The sequence below is a fragment of the Carlito syrichta genome, unplaced genomic scaffold (assembly GCF_000164805.1).
Source record: "Carlito syrichta isolate Samal-C Ts95f unplaced genomic scaffold, Tarsius_syrichta-2.0.1 Scaffold309784, whole genome shotgun sequence".
NCBI lineage: Eukaryota > Metazoa > Chordata > Mammalia > Primates > Tarsiidae > Carlito > Carlito syrichta.
In genome coordinates, this window is record NW_007253880.1 from 885,383 (window position 1) to 901,061 (window position 15,679).

At 43.4% G+C, this 15,679-nt stretch overlaps 1 protein-coding gene across 1 annotated transcript in view; it reads left to right on the forward strand.

The window, feature by feature from the left end:
* Positions 1-2,140: 2,140 nt before the first annotated feature.
* PGM2 (phosphoglucomutase 2) overlaps positions 2,141-15,679 on the forward strand; it is a 35,748-nt gene continuing 22,209 nt past the window's right edge. The window contains exons 1-3 of the mRNA XM_008067838.1: positions 2,141-2,310; positions 12,432-12,505; positions 12,637-12,830. Coding sequence (XP_008066029.1) covers positions 2,208-2,310; positions 12,432-12,505; positions 12,637-12,830 — 371 coding nt within the window. The 5' untranslated portion in view covers positions 2,141-2,207. The remainder of the gene's footprint in view (positions 2,311-12,431; positions 12,506-12,636; positions 12,831-15,679) is intronic.

Here is a 15,679-nt window from a genome sequence, read left to right on the forward strand (position 1 = left end):
TTTATTGTAGAGATGAGGTCTCACCAAGTTGCCCAGGCGGGTCTTGAACCCGTGAGCTCAGGCAATCCAACCTTGTGATTCTTAAGAGAAGAACAGGGGTTTTCCTTTTCTGATAACATGTAACTTTCAAACTATAGAATTCTTGTGAAATCAGAGTTGGTAACATATAGGTCCATAAAACTTTCCCTGTGAGGAAGAGAAAACTTATTTCTACACAATGTAGCACCTGTAACTAGAAAGACTATACCTCCCTGGGTGGAAGCAGGGCATGTTGTCCTTTTGGAATTTTTGCCACTTTCCTCTCTAGATTTCTCCTTTGGTGTGAATGTGGTGCCTTCTGGGAGGCAGCCCTTCCATTCTCCAAGGAACCTTCCACCCGCTAAGACCACAGCCCTTTGATCTGATTCCCCGCATGTGACAAGGCACCCTTGGTTGCCTTCTGTGTTTCCATGCTGTATCTGCCCCTGTTCTTTTCTCTGCTGTTGGTTTTGGTCACTTCTAGGGCTGATTCAGATCTTTACTCCCTTCTTTCATTCTTCTCTTCTGTTTCTCTCAGGCTGCTTGGTTTTTTATAGATATCCAAGGCCAATTAGGATTTTCCAGATCTATACTATGAGCATGAGAGAAACCCACTAGATGTTGGGTGTGACCGTGGAGTCTGTGTTTTCTCATTCAGTCTATGAGTATTTCTTGATTTATTGAGTCTCTTTCTCTCTCTTTTTTTTTTAATCAGAGTCTCACTCTGTCGCCCAGGCTGGAGTACAATGGCATGATCATGGCTACCGCAGCCTTGACCTGCGGGCTCAGGCAATCCTTCTGCCTCAGCCTCCTGAGTAGCTGGAACTACAGGCACACACCACTGTGCCTGGCTAATTTTTTTTTTTTTAATTTATTGTAGAGACAAGGTCTCACCAAGTTACTCATGCTGGTCTTGAACTCCTGGGCTCAGGCAGTCCTCTCGCCTCAGCCTCCCAAAGTGCTGAACTGACAGGCTGAGCCCTTTCATGTACCAAATCTGTGCCCCTTTCATGTACCTAGTGCTTGACAATCTGCTAGGTAGAATTGTACCCTGTCGTTAGTATCTGTTGCTTTTAGTCAAAAAAGGGCAGGGTTTGTTTGATTCCTGCTGAATCTGGAACAATCTGGAAATGGCTTAATTCCAAAAAGGCAAGGTTTTATTGCCATAGCATTTCAAAGTTTAATGACGTGGCTACATCCTGCCTGAGTGCTCACCTAGGTGGATAACGAATGGGAGACAGAAAGATGAAGTCCTTACTCTCTTGTTCTCCAAACTCATAATTTAAGTCTCACATCAAATTAATGTGATAGTCATTATTTATCGTCAATCTTAATATTTTCTGTAGCTGTCATACAAAGAAAGTAGGGCAATGTCTAATGGACTTCAATGATTATGTTAGTGTCTATTCGAGACAGCTGATATCATAGAAAAGGCACCAGGTTAATGGCCATCCTGCATTTTAAGCAGGTTACTCTATCTCTGAGGCTTCCCCATCTGTAAAATTGGTTTTTATTGTTGCCTGCTTCGGGGAGTCATTACACGATTCAAACTTGACCAGGTATGTGAACACCTCAAACAAATTGTATAATATCACAAAAGTAAAGTTTTGATTTAAATGTATAATCTATCACTCTCTGGGATAATTTGAGGACCTTAGGGAAGAAAATGAACATTTTAGCACCACTAAGTGCCCGGTAGAGAAAGATGTTTTACATTAATTGGATATAAACCATCTTAAAACTTTAAACGCTATAGAAGGGAGGTTCCATTTTACAGATGGAGAAACTGAGAATTCAGTAGGCTAGAGAATCTGCTCAAGCACTTAGAGTTAGCAAGTGGTGTGGCTGGGGTCCCATTCTGGGCTCCCATTCTTAGAATCCTTTGTTAAGACCTCTGCTTCCATTCTACAAAAGTACTTGCCTTGGTTGGAAAGAAAATAATACCTTATAGTGTCAAATAAAATGATGTCACATTTCAAATTTCAAAAGTATCAGAAAATTGAAAAGCATATATATATAAATAAATCCTCTAGGTTAAAATTATTGTAGAGGTTTTTATATTTCAGATTTTCTGTTCTGTCATTTATCTAGGCTGTCTCTGGCATACATGTTTCTGTTTTGCAGAATCCTTTAACTTTGGAGTCCGTGAAGCGACTGATAGCAGAAGGCAATGAAGAAGAGCTGCACAGATGTTTTGGGGCCCGGATGGAGTTCGGGACAGCTGGCCTGCGAGCTGCCATGGGAGTAGGAACCTCTTGTATGAACGACTTGACCATCATCCAGACTACGCAGGTGCCATGTCTCCTTCTATACTTGGCAGACCTAATTTGTTTTCATTATGAACACATCCTGTCTCCTTGTCTAGTCAGGGAGTCACCATCAGTGACTCCATAAAGTAGGGCTTATGCCAGTATTTGAAGCGGCACTGGCTTCAGGACTCCTGAAGCCGGCCAGCCATCCTTCTGTTCATTCACTCATTCACTCATTCATTCATTCGACTTATTGAGTGCCTACTGTGAGCCGGGCACTGGAGATATAAGAATGATTAAAACAGACAGATTCCCCCATGGAAATTTCATTTTAGTATAAACATCCTGACTAAGCTAACTGACTTTTAAGATCTTGTGATTTTTGTCATGGTTATACATAGATGCAAACTCTGAGAAGCTTTTCTAGCTGCCGGAATTACCAAGAGCCTATTCTGTTTTGTTTTGGTTTATAGTACAGGTTTATTCTATTACTGAGTTCTCTTGCCTTAATTTGTGAATTTTGTTGTTAGAGTCTAGAACCAACTTGACTTTGGAAAAACAGGAGTGCTTCCACAGAGTTCTGGGAGTGCTGTTTCTGAGGGAGAATGAAATGAACTGATCGCTGTCACTATATCTTCAACTTAGCCTTGATAAAAAGGAATGTCACTTTAGTTCTGGAGAGGGAAAGGCTAGAACCGTTGCCTGATAATGATAACATGCATCTCACACGTACACCTATGAAGAAGGCAAAGTTGGGCATGTTGTGATGAAACCCCAATAAGGAAAGCTTATCTAAGGACACAGAATTGTGAGGGGATCTCCCGGCCACAAACTCTCATGAAGTGGTTGGACCCTTAGAATGGATTGAGTGTGGGAATCCTGCCCCAGTTTTTGGGTAATATAGGAACTTGCAACAATAAGGTCACCTTCTGCTCCAGTTACTAGGGCTGAGTAACAGATCATCCAAAACCCAGTGGTTTAAAATTACCACCACGTTGGGTATGTGGCACATGCCTGTTATCCCAGCACTTTGGAAGGCTGAGGCAGGAGAATTGCTTGAGCCCAGGAGTTTGAGACCACCAGCCTAGGGAGCATAGCAAGACCTTGTCTCTACAAAAAAATCTAAAAATCAGCCAGACATGGTGGCACATACCTGTAGTCCCAACTACTCAGGAGGCTGAGGCAGGAGGACTGCCTGAGCCCTGGAGGTTAAGGCTGCAATGAGCCGTGATTATGCCACTGCACTCCAACCTGGGTGACAGAGTTAGACTCCGACTCAAAAAATCAACGTAAATAAATAAAACAACCACCGCATTTATTTTGCTCACAGATCTGCATTTTGGGTAGAGCTCAGAGGGGAAGCTCATCTCTGCTTCACTCGGCATCACCTTGGGCCAGTTGAGAGCTTGAACTGTTCAAAGCTTCCTTCATTCCTGGGTCTACAGCTCTTGTAGCCGTTTGCTCTATCCTAGCTGGGGCTGAAACACATGCTTGTAGCTTGCGCTTCCTTTTCAGCATGGTGGTTGGTTCCCAAGGGAGCTTTCAGAGATGGGGAGAATGTGTGTGCCAGGTGGAAGCTATGCTGACTTTTATGAGCTAGCCTTGAAAGCCACACAATCACTTACCTTCCTCCATATTCTATTTACTGAAAGCAAGTCAGTAAGGCTGGCCATATTCAAGGATAGGGCACAGAGACACCCACTTCTTACTGGAAGAACATCAATGTCACATTGTGAGAGGAACATGTGGGGTTGGCTGTACTGCTGTGACCATCTTTGAACAATCCGGTTGGTCACACTTGTTGCTAGACCTGTTTGTTGGGGGGTTCTAAGGAATTCTAGATTAACCTGGAGGCTTTCCCCCTGTATTTATCTACATCTAGTTTCCAAGAATGGCGAAGTGCATTCTCCCTATCACCCGTCCTCTCCCCTGGAAGAAATGGATTCTTCTGGGAGTTACCCTTGTGGTAGTTAAGAAAACCAACAGAGTGTGGTGGCTCACACCTGTAATCCCAGCACTTTGGGAGGCTGAGGCAGGAGGACCACTTGAGCCCAGGAATTCAAGACCAGCCTGAACAACATTGTGAGACCTTGTCTCAACAAAAAAATACATAAATTAGCCAGGCATGTTGGTGCATGCCTATAATCCCAGCTATCTGGGAGACTAAGATGGAAGGATTGCTTGAGCCCAGGAGTTGGAGGCTGCAGTGAGCCATGGCCTCATGCCACTGCACTCCTAACTCAAAAGAAAAAAAAAAAAAGAATCCTAGAAAACCAAGACAAGTCAACACTTCAACCAGCCACCCCTTGGGATAATTCGTCCATGACACCGCCTCTCTGAACTGGTCCTCTAGCTTGTACTGGGATATTTATAACAGAAGACAAGGATGTGAAGAGTTAGGGAAGTTATGTCTGAGCAACAGATCTTAAAAACCATAGGTTGGTTTCAGAATTAGAGGAAGGAGGATTCCCAGAACAAACTCCTCAGGTCCCCATGCCAGCCTTGGCTGATGTTCCCTGTTAGAATGCGGATATGTAGGTAGATGGGTCGCGTTCGCTGTTCTGACTTTTGCGGGGTGCAGGTGCCATTCTTGCTGAATGTGGCTCTCATCCTCATTCGCCTGATTGGGTTGAAGAGGAAGGTTTATGTGATTCAAGAGCATCTCAATGGAAGCAGGAGAGAGACCAGAGGAGAACTTTTGTACTGTTGGCCTCACTGACAGTGGTCGTAATTTCCTTTTGTCAAGTAATTTAAGCTCTGTTTATGCCTTATTTGTGCTTGATACGCCCTCAGGTTACTCGATCTAGCCATGATGCTGGTAATGGTAATGACAGCAGCGGCCATTTGATTACTGATTATAGACCAGGCATATGCTTTTTTTTTTTTTAAAGAAGGCTAATAAGATAATTGAATTTTTTCAAAATTTATTTTATTTTAAAGATGTAGGGTGTGATTCAGCATGAGGTATACAAGTGGTCATCATACAGGTAAAGTTTGGTCCCCACTTTGCCTAGTTTGAGATCAGTTACCCTTATGTTTTTGTTTTTTGTAAGTCAGAGTCTCACTCTGTAGCCTGGCCTGGAGTGCAACGGCCCAATCATGGCTCACCACAGCCTCGACCTCCTGGGCTTAGGTGATCTTTTTGCTTCAGCCTCCCCAGTAGCTGGGACTACAGCTGTGCACGACCATGCCTGAATTTTTTTTTTTTTTTTTTGTAGAGATGAGATCTTGCTGTATTGCCCAGGCAGATCACAAACTCCTGAGCTCAAGCAATCTTCCCGCCTTGGCCTCCCAATGTGCTGGGATTACAGGTGTGAACTACTGTGCCTGGCCATTATATTTACTCATTTAATCCTCAGCAACTTTTATATCACATCAGTGATAGAGAACTCACTGTTCTCTGAAATAGTTTATTCTATTCTTGGACCATTTGCATTAATAGGTGGTTTCCTTATTTTGAGCCCAAATCTGTCTTTCTGTAGCCTTTGCATATTGGTCTTAGTTCTACCTTTTGATGCCATGAAAACAAGCTGGCTTCTCGTATTGGATAACATTTCAATTCTGAAACCCCCCCCCCCCATTCTGCACTGAGTCTTTTCTCTGGAATAATTTTTCCTCTGTTTCCCTCAGCCCTTCTCTCAGGACCTCATGCTCAGCAGACCTTAGAGAGTTTTAGAGAATTTGGAGGTGTCAGGGTTTTAGACCACGGCTGAATTCCTTTTGCCCCCTGAAGTACTGGGACCACAGCACAGAGGTTGGCCAGGGAAAGAGGGGTCCTGTCACTGTTAAGAAGCTTAGAGAGGCCAGGCTCGGTGGCTCAGCCTGGAATCCCAGTGCTTTGGGAGGCCGAGGCGAAAGGATTGCCTGAGCCCGTGGGTTTGAGACTCACCTGGGCAACTTGGTGAGACTTTGTCTCTACAATAAATAAAAAATTAGCTTGGCGTGGTAGCACGCCTATAGTTCCAGCTACTTGGAAGGCTGAGGTGGAAGGATTACAGGAGCCTAGCAAGTCGAGGCTGTGGTGGCCAGGAGCGTGCCACTGCCCTCCAGCCTGGGTGACAGAGTGAGACTCCAACTCAAAAAAAAAAAGAAGAAGCTTAGAGTATCAGGCATCTGGGTACCTTCTGGGCAGACCACAAAACCAATGCACATGTGTCTTCAATTCCTTGTGTTGCTCAAGATACAAGGTCCGGCAATTAGGTTTGCAAACCATCCTAGAAAAAGTGCTACATACCTCATTGCCGAATATCACTACAGTCACCTTTGAAGTACTCCTCTTAGGAAGCTGTGCACCAATGCCAGCACTTAGTCCACTGTCAAAGCAGTTTTGGAACTTTTTTTGTGGAATGACCATCAGAGCTGTCATTGTTATTTACTGAGGTTTGACAATTAAGTTCGTGAACTTGTCAACTTACGTTGACAGCATTGTGCAAATAACTGTATTGGAATACCCTCTCTACTCACCTGATCTTTTTTTTTTTATTTTTTCTAATTTTCTGAGTCAGAGTTTCTCTTTGTCACCCAGATTGGAGTGCAGTGGCACGCTCATGGCCACCATGACCTCAGCCTGCTGGGCTCAGGCAGTCCTTCCATCTCAGCCTTCCAAGTAGCTGAGACTACAGGTCCATGCCCAAAACTGGCTAATGTTTTGTAGAGATGAGGTCTCACTGTGTTGCCTAGGCTGGTTTTGAACTCCCAGATTCAAACAGTCCTCCTGCCTCAGCCTCCCAAAGTGCTGGGATTACAGGCATGAGCCACTGCGCCTAGCCTAATTTTTTAAATTTTATTTAGTTTATTTTACAGCTTCTTCCAGTAGTTGGGACTCCAAGTGCACACCATTATGCCCTGCTAATTTTTTGTTTGTAGAGATGCAGACTTGCTGTGTTGCCCAGGCTGTTCTTGAACTCCTGGACTCAAGTGATCCTCCTGTCTCAGCTTCCCAAAATGCTGGGATTACAGGCATGAGCCACCATGCCTGGCCTAGATTTGGCTAATTTTCTGTGTTTTATATGTATATATGTAAATGTGCTAATACATATACTCTTCCAATCTGTGGGGTATTTTCAGGGATTTTGCAGATACCTGGAAAAACAATTCAGTGATCTGAAGCAGAGAGGTGTCGTGATCAGCTTTGACGCACGGGCCCATCCTCCCAGTGGTGGCAGCAGCAGAAGGTATTAAAACACTTTTAGAAAATGATTTTTCTGTAGTTTATTTTGCAGTTTTACTTTTAATCACTATTTCAATAGCTTGACTTTAAATACATTGATTAGCTATATTGCTTAACCACAAAATGATGGGTTTATTTTATTTGCAAGTTTTAAAAATTTTGGTTTTATATTTGGGTTAAGAAAATAAAAATATTTTGACAATTTAGTATGTAATACCTATCTAGGCTGGGCATGGTGGCTCACGCCTGTGATCCCAGCACTTTGGGAGACTGAGACAAGAGGATTTCTTGAACTCAGGTGTTCAAGACCAGGCTGGGCAACATAGTGAGACCTCATCTCTACCAAAAAATCATAATCATAAGATTAGCAAGGTGTGGTGATATGTGCCTGTAGTTCCAGCTACTTGGGAGGCTGAACCGGGAGATCACCTGAGCCCAGGAGGTCAAGGTCGTGATCGTGCCAGTACACTCCAGCCTGGGCTACAGAGTATGATTCTGACACAGAAAAAGTAAAATAAAATAAAGAATGTACAACCTATCCAAATGAAAGACAATTTTTTTTTAACTGGCAATATTATTTCTCCCCCTTCTTTACTTCCTTTTATGTAACTATTTTCTCTGCTTCTCATAAGCCGCATGACCCCCTTCCCAATGGTGCATGCCCATTTCAAGCTGCATTTTTGTAACATTTTCAAACCAGTGGGGCTCACTTATGTAGCTGTAGGTATATAATGATGATGGTGATAATGATAATGGCAGTAGCGATGGTAGTAATCTTTTGGATACTAATTATGAACCAGGCACATAGGTATTTACTCACTTAATCCTTACAACCACCTATAAAGTGTGCACTTTTATCTTTGCCTGAGATTATAAAGTGAGAGGAAGAGTCACAATTTAAGTATAAGGAGGCTGGCACCAGGGGTCAGCAAACTTTTTCTCTAAAGTGCAGAGTGGCTATCTCACACAGTGCCTGTCATGGTCTCTGTCACGATGACTCAACTCCACTGTGAAGCTCAAAAACAACTGTAGAAAATGCATACATGGGCGTGGCAGTGTTCCAATAAAACTTTATCGACAACCTGGGCTGCATTTCCAATCCCTGATCTTAACCTGTTGCATGACCCTCTTTTTTACTTGAACAACCCCCTCCCATTGTGATGAATTGTTAATCATTCCAGACCAAAAGTATTAATAGTTCTGTAGATTGGGAGAAGATACAGATATTTAATATTAAAGAAAACGCTCATTCACTTTAAAGAGCTGAGTGAGTTTGTAAAGTATCTGTCTTTGCCTACTGGGAGTTTCCAATCTAAGGGTGAAACATTGATGGGAAGAATGTATGACCGTGAGGGAGGGAACGTGACCAGGAAAGTACACCAGGTGATGCCACCCGCAGATTGAACTCAGGAAGGCATAAGGATCTTAGTCTTACAGGCTCAAAAATGTGATTTTCTTATTTTTTCAATAAAGCAGGAGAAAAGTTGCAGCTCTGGGGGATAAATGCACATGAACTACATTCACGAGAGGGTGAGGTCATATAGACCAGGGTACTCCCTTGTCATTTATGGTTAGTGAATATACAGTCAGAGCCTGCCCATGTGTACACATGGCCACGTCTGCCTGGTCAGCTTCTGAAGTGTCATCATGTTGGGCTGACTGTTCAGCGTCTTGCTGACACATCTGGCTGACACATCCTTCAGATATGTTAGCATTGTCCATTAGGGACAGGCCTCTCTTGCTCTGGCCTGAAGCCGTATCACTGACGTTACTGATTCCATTTGCGTTCATGGCTCAAGTCTCAGAGTTGGATGGGGTGGAATGGCTGCTCTCTATCGCCTACCATGCAGGCTTTTAGAGATCGTAACATACGTGTCAAATCAGTTCATGGTAAAATGTTCATGATGAGTACATGGAAGTTTCCAAAGAGTCAGAAACAATTGTGGTCTTAGAATTTTACCTGAAAAAATGTTTATTAGTTCTCTCTTTTTTTAAAGTAGAGGGTCTCGCGCTATATATAAAATGTGAAGGGCTCCTCTTTGAGCTCCAGCCACCCTCGGAATAGCATTCGATTGAGCTAGTGCTGAAGAAATATTTTGGGGAGAGAATGAATGATCTGGTCATTTAATCCAGTAATGGCATGGTGTTGTTCATTCTAAGTAAATGGCTCATTTATTTCTGGCAAAGTGTTTTACACCAAGCGTGAAGAAAGAGTTGATGCCATTTTCTGTGTCTTGCCCTAAAGCCAGTTGCTGTGGAAATTTAGAAAAATGTCAAAGATTTGAAGCTTTCCTTTCTTTCAATCTTCCTTCCTTGTAGGGATCTTACTCTGCTGCCCAGGATGGAGTGCAGTGGCAGAATCACAACTCACTACAGCCTTGATCTCCTGGGCCCAGGCGATCCTCCTGCTCAGCCTCCCTTGTATTTGGGACTGTAGTCACACATTACCACACCCAGCTAATCTTTTGATTTTTTTTTTTTTTTGTAGTGATGAGGTCTTGCCCAGGCAGGTCTTAAACTCCTGGCCTCAAGTCATCCTCCTGCCTTGGTCTCCCAAAGTGCTGAGAGTACAGGTGTGAGCCACCACACCTGGTCTAAGTTTTTTTTTAAAGACCGATTAAAACCAAGTGTGTGTGTGTGTGTGTGTGTGTGTTTGTGTGTGTGTGTGTGTGTGTACATGCACTTGCCAGTGTGTCTTATATTTCAAATAAAACCGTCTCTAACCATGTTGTGGTCTGCGTGGTGAGTACTGGATTGTGATGGCTTAGACTGAAGCTTCTTAGCCTCTGCACTGTTGACATGTGACTGCACACTGACCAGTGGCTCCTTGTTGTGGGGGATGGCCCTGTGCATTGCAGGGTTTTTAGCAGCACCCTTGCCTCTCCCCACCAGCTGCCTGTAGTGTGTCCCCCCATCCCCAGTATGCCAATGTCTCCAGACATTCCAGATGCCCTGGGGGCGGCTACCTCTGAGATTGTCTGGGAGCTGAAAGGCTGGGTGTGGCCCATCTGGGCTGCTGCTTGGGTGAGGTGCCTGGCCTGTGGTCCCAAGGTCCCGCAGTCCTAGCTTTCATCTCACCTCTGTGAAACAGAGGCGTGGCTGGCCTGTCTCCTGAGAGTCCTCCAGGTCAGATGTCCTGTGCCTGCATAAAGACTGGAAATGGCGTTGCCCCAGAGCTCGCTGCCGCATTCCCCCTAAGGGAGTGCTCCTGGTTTCTGTCACCCACAGTCCTGACACCTTGTCTTCTCTGTCCTTCCGTGTTCCCAGGTTTGCCCGACTCGCTGCAACCACGTTCATCAGCCAGGGGATTCCTGTATACCTCTTTTCTGGCATAACCCCAACCCCCTTTGTGGTAAGTAGCCTTTTCTCTGGATAATTTTCTGTCTCTGGAGCAGGCATGGGACTTGGCTGAGTTTTACAGTCCTTAGTGCTGTTGGGGCTGGACGGTTTGAAGGACAGAAATGCTCCCAGGCATTTATCAAGCAATCTCTTTTCCCCCCAGGAATGTTTCTCTGGCATCGCGGAAATGTGTCTCTAGTATTCAACTTTTGATTCATCAGAATTGGCGTTTGTTTGTTTGTTTGTTTTTTTGGAAAGCAGGATTTATTGAGAGAACATAAAAGCTCCCGCAGTGGGAGGGGACCCGAGGGAGTTGCCCAGAATTGGTTTTTTGAAAAGTGCTATTTTCCGCTGGGTGCAGTGAGTCATGCCTGTAATCCCATCATCACTTTGGGAGGCTGAGGCAGGAGGATGGCTTAAGCCCAGGAGTTTGAGACCAGCCTGGGCAATAGAGCAAGACCTCATCTCTACAAAAAAATTTTAAAACATGCCAGGCATGGTGGCATGTGACTGTAGTCCCAGCAACTCAGGAGACTGTGGTAGGAGGATTGCCCGAGCCCAGGACATCGAGACTGCAGTGAGCGGTGTTCATGCTACTGCACTCCAGCCTGGGTAACAGAGTGAGACTCCAACTTGAAAAAAAAGTGCTGTTTTCCTTTTGCTTGCATTCTAAGGATATTTGAGTGAGTTAGCAAAATGATCTTTTGTCTGTTTGTTTTAAGTTTGTTGTATTATTCTTTTTCCCAGCTGTCTCAACTAGGAAATTCTGGGGTCTAAATTTGAATTCATCTCAAACCTTGTCATATCATGAATATTTTTGAAAAGTTGGTGTGCCCACTTTTTATACAAATTTTTCATTCTAAATACTATTCCTGGCTAGTACAGAGAACTTGTTTGGCATGTTTGACCAGGCCTGTCATCAGATTCTTTATGTATCAGAGTCTAAAGACAAGGACAGTAGGGACTGTTATGGCTGTTGCTTTGAAGTAAACAGAACTGTCAAGGGTCAGGCCAGATGCTGAGAATATATATGATTTTATTTTATTATTTTGTTTTATTTTATTTTAGTCAGAGTCTCACTCTGTCACCCAGGCTTGAGTGCAGTGGCACAATCACAGCTCACCACAGCCTCCTGGGCTCAAGTGATCCTTCCACCTCAACCTCCCGAGTAGCTGAGATTACAGGTACACACCACCACACCTGGCTAATTTTTAAATTTCTTTTGTTGAGCTAAGGTCTTGCTTTGTTGCCCAGGCTGATCGCAAACTCCTGTACTCAAGCACCCCTCCTGTCTCAGCCTCCCAAAGTTCAGAGATTACAGACGTGAGCCACCATGCCCGGCCTTAGACCATCTTTTTGTGTGAGGAGTTTTGTAACTTTACCGAATAGAAGACAGAATGAGAAGGCATCTGGGTAATTACTCACTTTTGTTAGATCACACATCCTGGAATTTGAGCAGCCAGTTCATTCCAAGGGTAATAAGCATATACTGCTTGGATGTGGCACAGAAATATTGAATGACACATGATGACATTTATGTGTCATAGTAGTTAAAATGGAACAAATTGGCACAAATATAAATAGACATTTTAAGTATATCTAACTTTTTGTTAGCAACTATTTCTTGTTTCCTGTTTTGCTGCAGCCCTACACAGTATCACATCTGAAACTCTGTGCAGGGATCATGGTCACCGCTTCCCACAACCCGAAGCAGGATAATGGCTATAAGGTACCGGCTTGGTGTTTTTGTCTCTACACATACGTCCTTTTGTGAGAATCCTAGACCTTTAATATCGGGGAGCACAGGTTCTGGGTGCTCTGTTCCCACTGACCTTATGAATGTGTTCCTGGATTCCCCAGGTCTACTGGGATAATGGAGCTCAGATCATCTCTCCTCATGACAAAGGGATTTCTCAAGCTATTGAAGAAAATCTAGAGCCATGGCCTCAAGCTTGGGATGACTCTTCAATTGATGGCAGCCCACTGCTGCACGACCCAAGTGCTTCCATCAATAACGACTATTTTGAAGACCTTAAAAAATACTGTTTCCACAGGTAAACGGCTGTGCCATCACTGACCTTAAGTTAAGGCCCACTTGTAAGTGAGAACAAGTAGTATCCAGTCCTTTGTTTCTGTGACAGTTCACTTAGAATGATGGCCACCAGCTATGTCCATGTTGCTGCCGAGTTCATGATTTTGTTGTTCTTTATGACTGCATATTATTCCATTGTGTATATTTTCTTTATCCAGCCCACTTCTGATGGGCCTCTGAGTTAGTCCCATGTTTTTACTGTTTTCCATAGTGCTGCAGTGAACATACGTAGGCGGATATCTTTTCGGGAGAGCGATTTATGCTCCTCTGAGTATATTCCCAGAAGAGGGATTGCTAGACCATGTGGAAGGTCAATTTTTAGTTCTTTGAGAATATGCCACATTGCTTTCCAGAAAGGCTGAATAGCGTACATTTCCACCAACAGTGCAGAAGCATACCCTTTTCTCCACAGCTGTGCCAACACCTGTTGTTTTTTGCCTTTTTTTTTTTTTGAGTTGGAGTCTCACTCTGTTGCCCAGACTGGAGTGCAGTGGCCACTCCCGGTCACCGCAGCCTCAACCTTCTGGGCTCTGGCGATCCTTCCACCTCAGCCTTCCGAGTAGCCGAAATTACAGGTGTGCGCTACCACGCCCGGCTAATTTTTTGATTTATTGTAGAGATGAGGTCTCGCCTGCCCAGGCAGGTCTCAAACCCGCAGGCTCAGGCAATCCACTCACCTCAGCCTCCCAAAGGCACGGGATTACAGGCTGAGCCACCGAGTCCAGCTTGTTTTTTGACTTATTAATGAAAGCCATCCTTACCAGTGTAAGGTGGTACCTCATTATAATTTTGATTTGCATTTCTCTAGTGATTAGTAAGCTTGGGCATTTTTTCTTATGTTTGTTGACTGCTTGAATGTTTTCCTTTGAGAAGTGTCTATTTATGTCCTTTGCCCACTTTTTTTATTGTTTTTTAGTTGGAGTCTCACTCCGTTGCCCAGGCTAGAGTGCAGTGGCACACCCACAGCCACCCCAACGTCGACCTGCTGGGTCCCAGCAATCCTTCCACCTCAACCTTCAAAAGTAGCCGGAACTACAGATGTGCACTACCACACCTTGCTAATTTTATATATATATATATATATACAATATGCAATTTATATACTATATATATATATATATATAAATACATATATATAGTAAAGACGAAGTCTCACCAAGTTGCCTGGACTGGTCTCGAACCCATGGGCTCCGGCAATCCACTCATCTTGGCCTCCCTAAGTGCTGGGATTACAGGCTTGAGCCACTACACCCGACCTGCCCACTTTTTAATGTTTTTTTTTTCCTGTCAATTCGTTTGAGCTCCTTATAGATCCTGGATGTTAGGCATTTGTTGGGTAAACAGCTGCAAATATGAAACCACTGATTTTAAAGAAGCTGAATTTGTAGACTTTTTCTAATAATTGTATTTGCTAGACCGCCTGGGAGTGGCAGCCCCAGTGCTGAAGGTAGAATCCTAATCCCATCTGAAAGGATCAGCCAGACTGCTGAGTGGTGCCATATGCAAGCATACATTGGAGTTACCACATCATCTGAACTTTTCTTCCTCAAAGAAACTGGAAACCTGGATTTTATATGTGAAATCTCCTAATTTCTAAATGTAAATGAGGAAAGCAGACTAGATTTTTTCTAAAAGGTTTGCAGCTGTACCAACACAATAAATAGAAGAGTCTGTCTCTTTTTAACTAATTGGAAATGTCACCTTTATGAAACAATTTCTAACATTAATCTGTTGCTTATTTATATATCAGATAACTGCTGGAGGTCTATCACCTGTAATCTCACGTTAAGTCTCACAGCAATACTGAATTCTGGTGAATTACCACGTTACATATGAGAAAAGTGCAACACGGAGTGGCTAAGTAAACAGCCAACAATCACATCGTTTATAAATAGCAGAGCTCCAGGATTTACATCCCAAGGCTGACTCCAGAGCGTGATAACCACTCAGCTTTATTGCTCCTCTGTACATTTTATTTAAAATCGGATTAACTTCTGAACTATCCATTCTGTTCCTGTAACCTGCCTTTTTATATCTAGTGCTAAACTATTTTAATGACTATAGTTTTGTAATATGTTTTAATATCCAATAGATTATTTCCAGATTTGTCCTTCCTAATCTTGCATATTTATTTTCCCAGATGCATTTCATGTTCAAAGGTATGCTTGTTTTAAACCACTATTCTCTTAGGAAAGACTTTGTTCATTTATAATTTCCCACAGAAATGGATAATAGCCTAAGATTCTAGTAGTCAGAGCACTTGAAATTTTTAAAAGCTTCTATTTACTTTTCTATAACTTCTGATAATTTCGATGTTTATTGTTGTTCTATATCAAGTCCCTAGATCATGACACTGTATCAAACAGAATTGTTAATAGGCAAAGAAAAAGTTTTACTTGTTTTATAACCATGGATGGGACAACCCATCACATTTTGTGAAGCAGCACATTTTAAAAATCATTTCTAAGGCTGATAAGGAATATACTGGAGTTTGATACTAGCCTGGACAACATAGCCAGACCCCATCTCTACCAAAAAAAGAGAAAAAAACAATTAGCCAGGAGTGGTGGTGTATGCCTGTAGTCCCAACTACTTAGGAGGATGCAATCCAGGAGTTCAAGTGAATTGTGATCCTGCCACTGTACTCTAGCCTGGGCAACAAGTGAGACCCTGTCTCTAAAACACATGTACATATATGGGGCCCTGGAGCTGGCACGGGCCTGGCCCTGGCACCATCCCTGCCAGGCATCTGTTGGGTCTGTGGTGAGTCTGAGCCCGGGTTTCTTCGTTGTATCTGTCTCTAGATGAGAA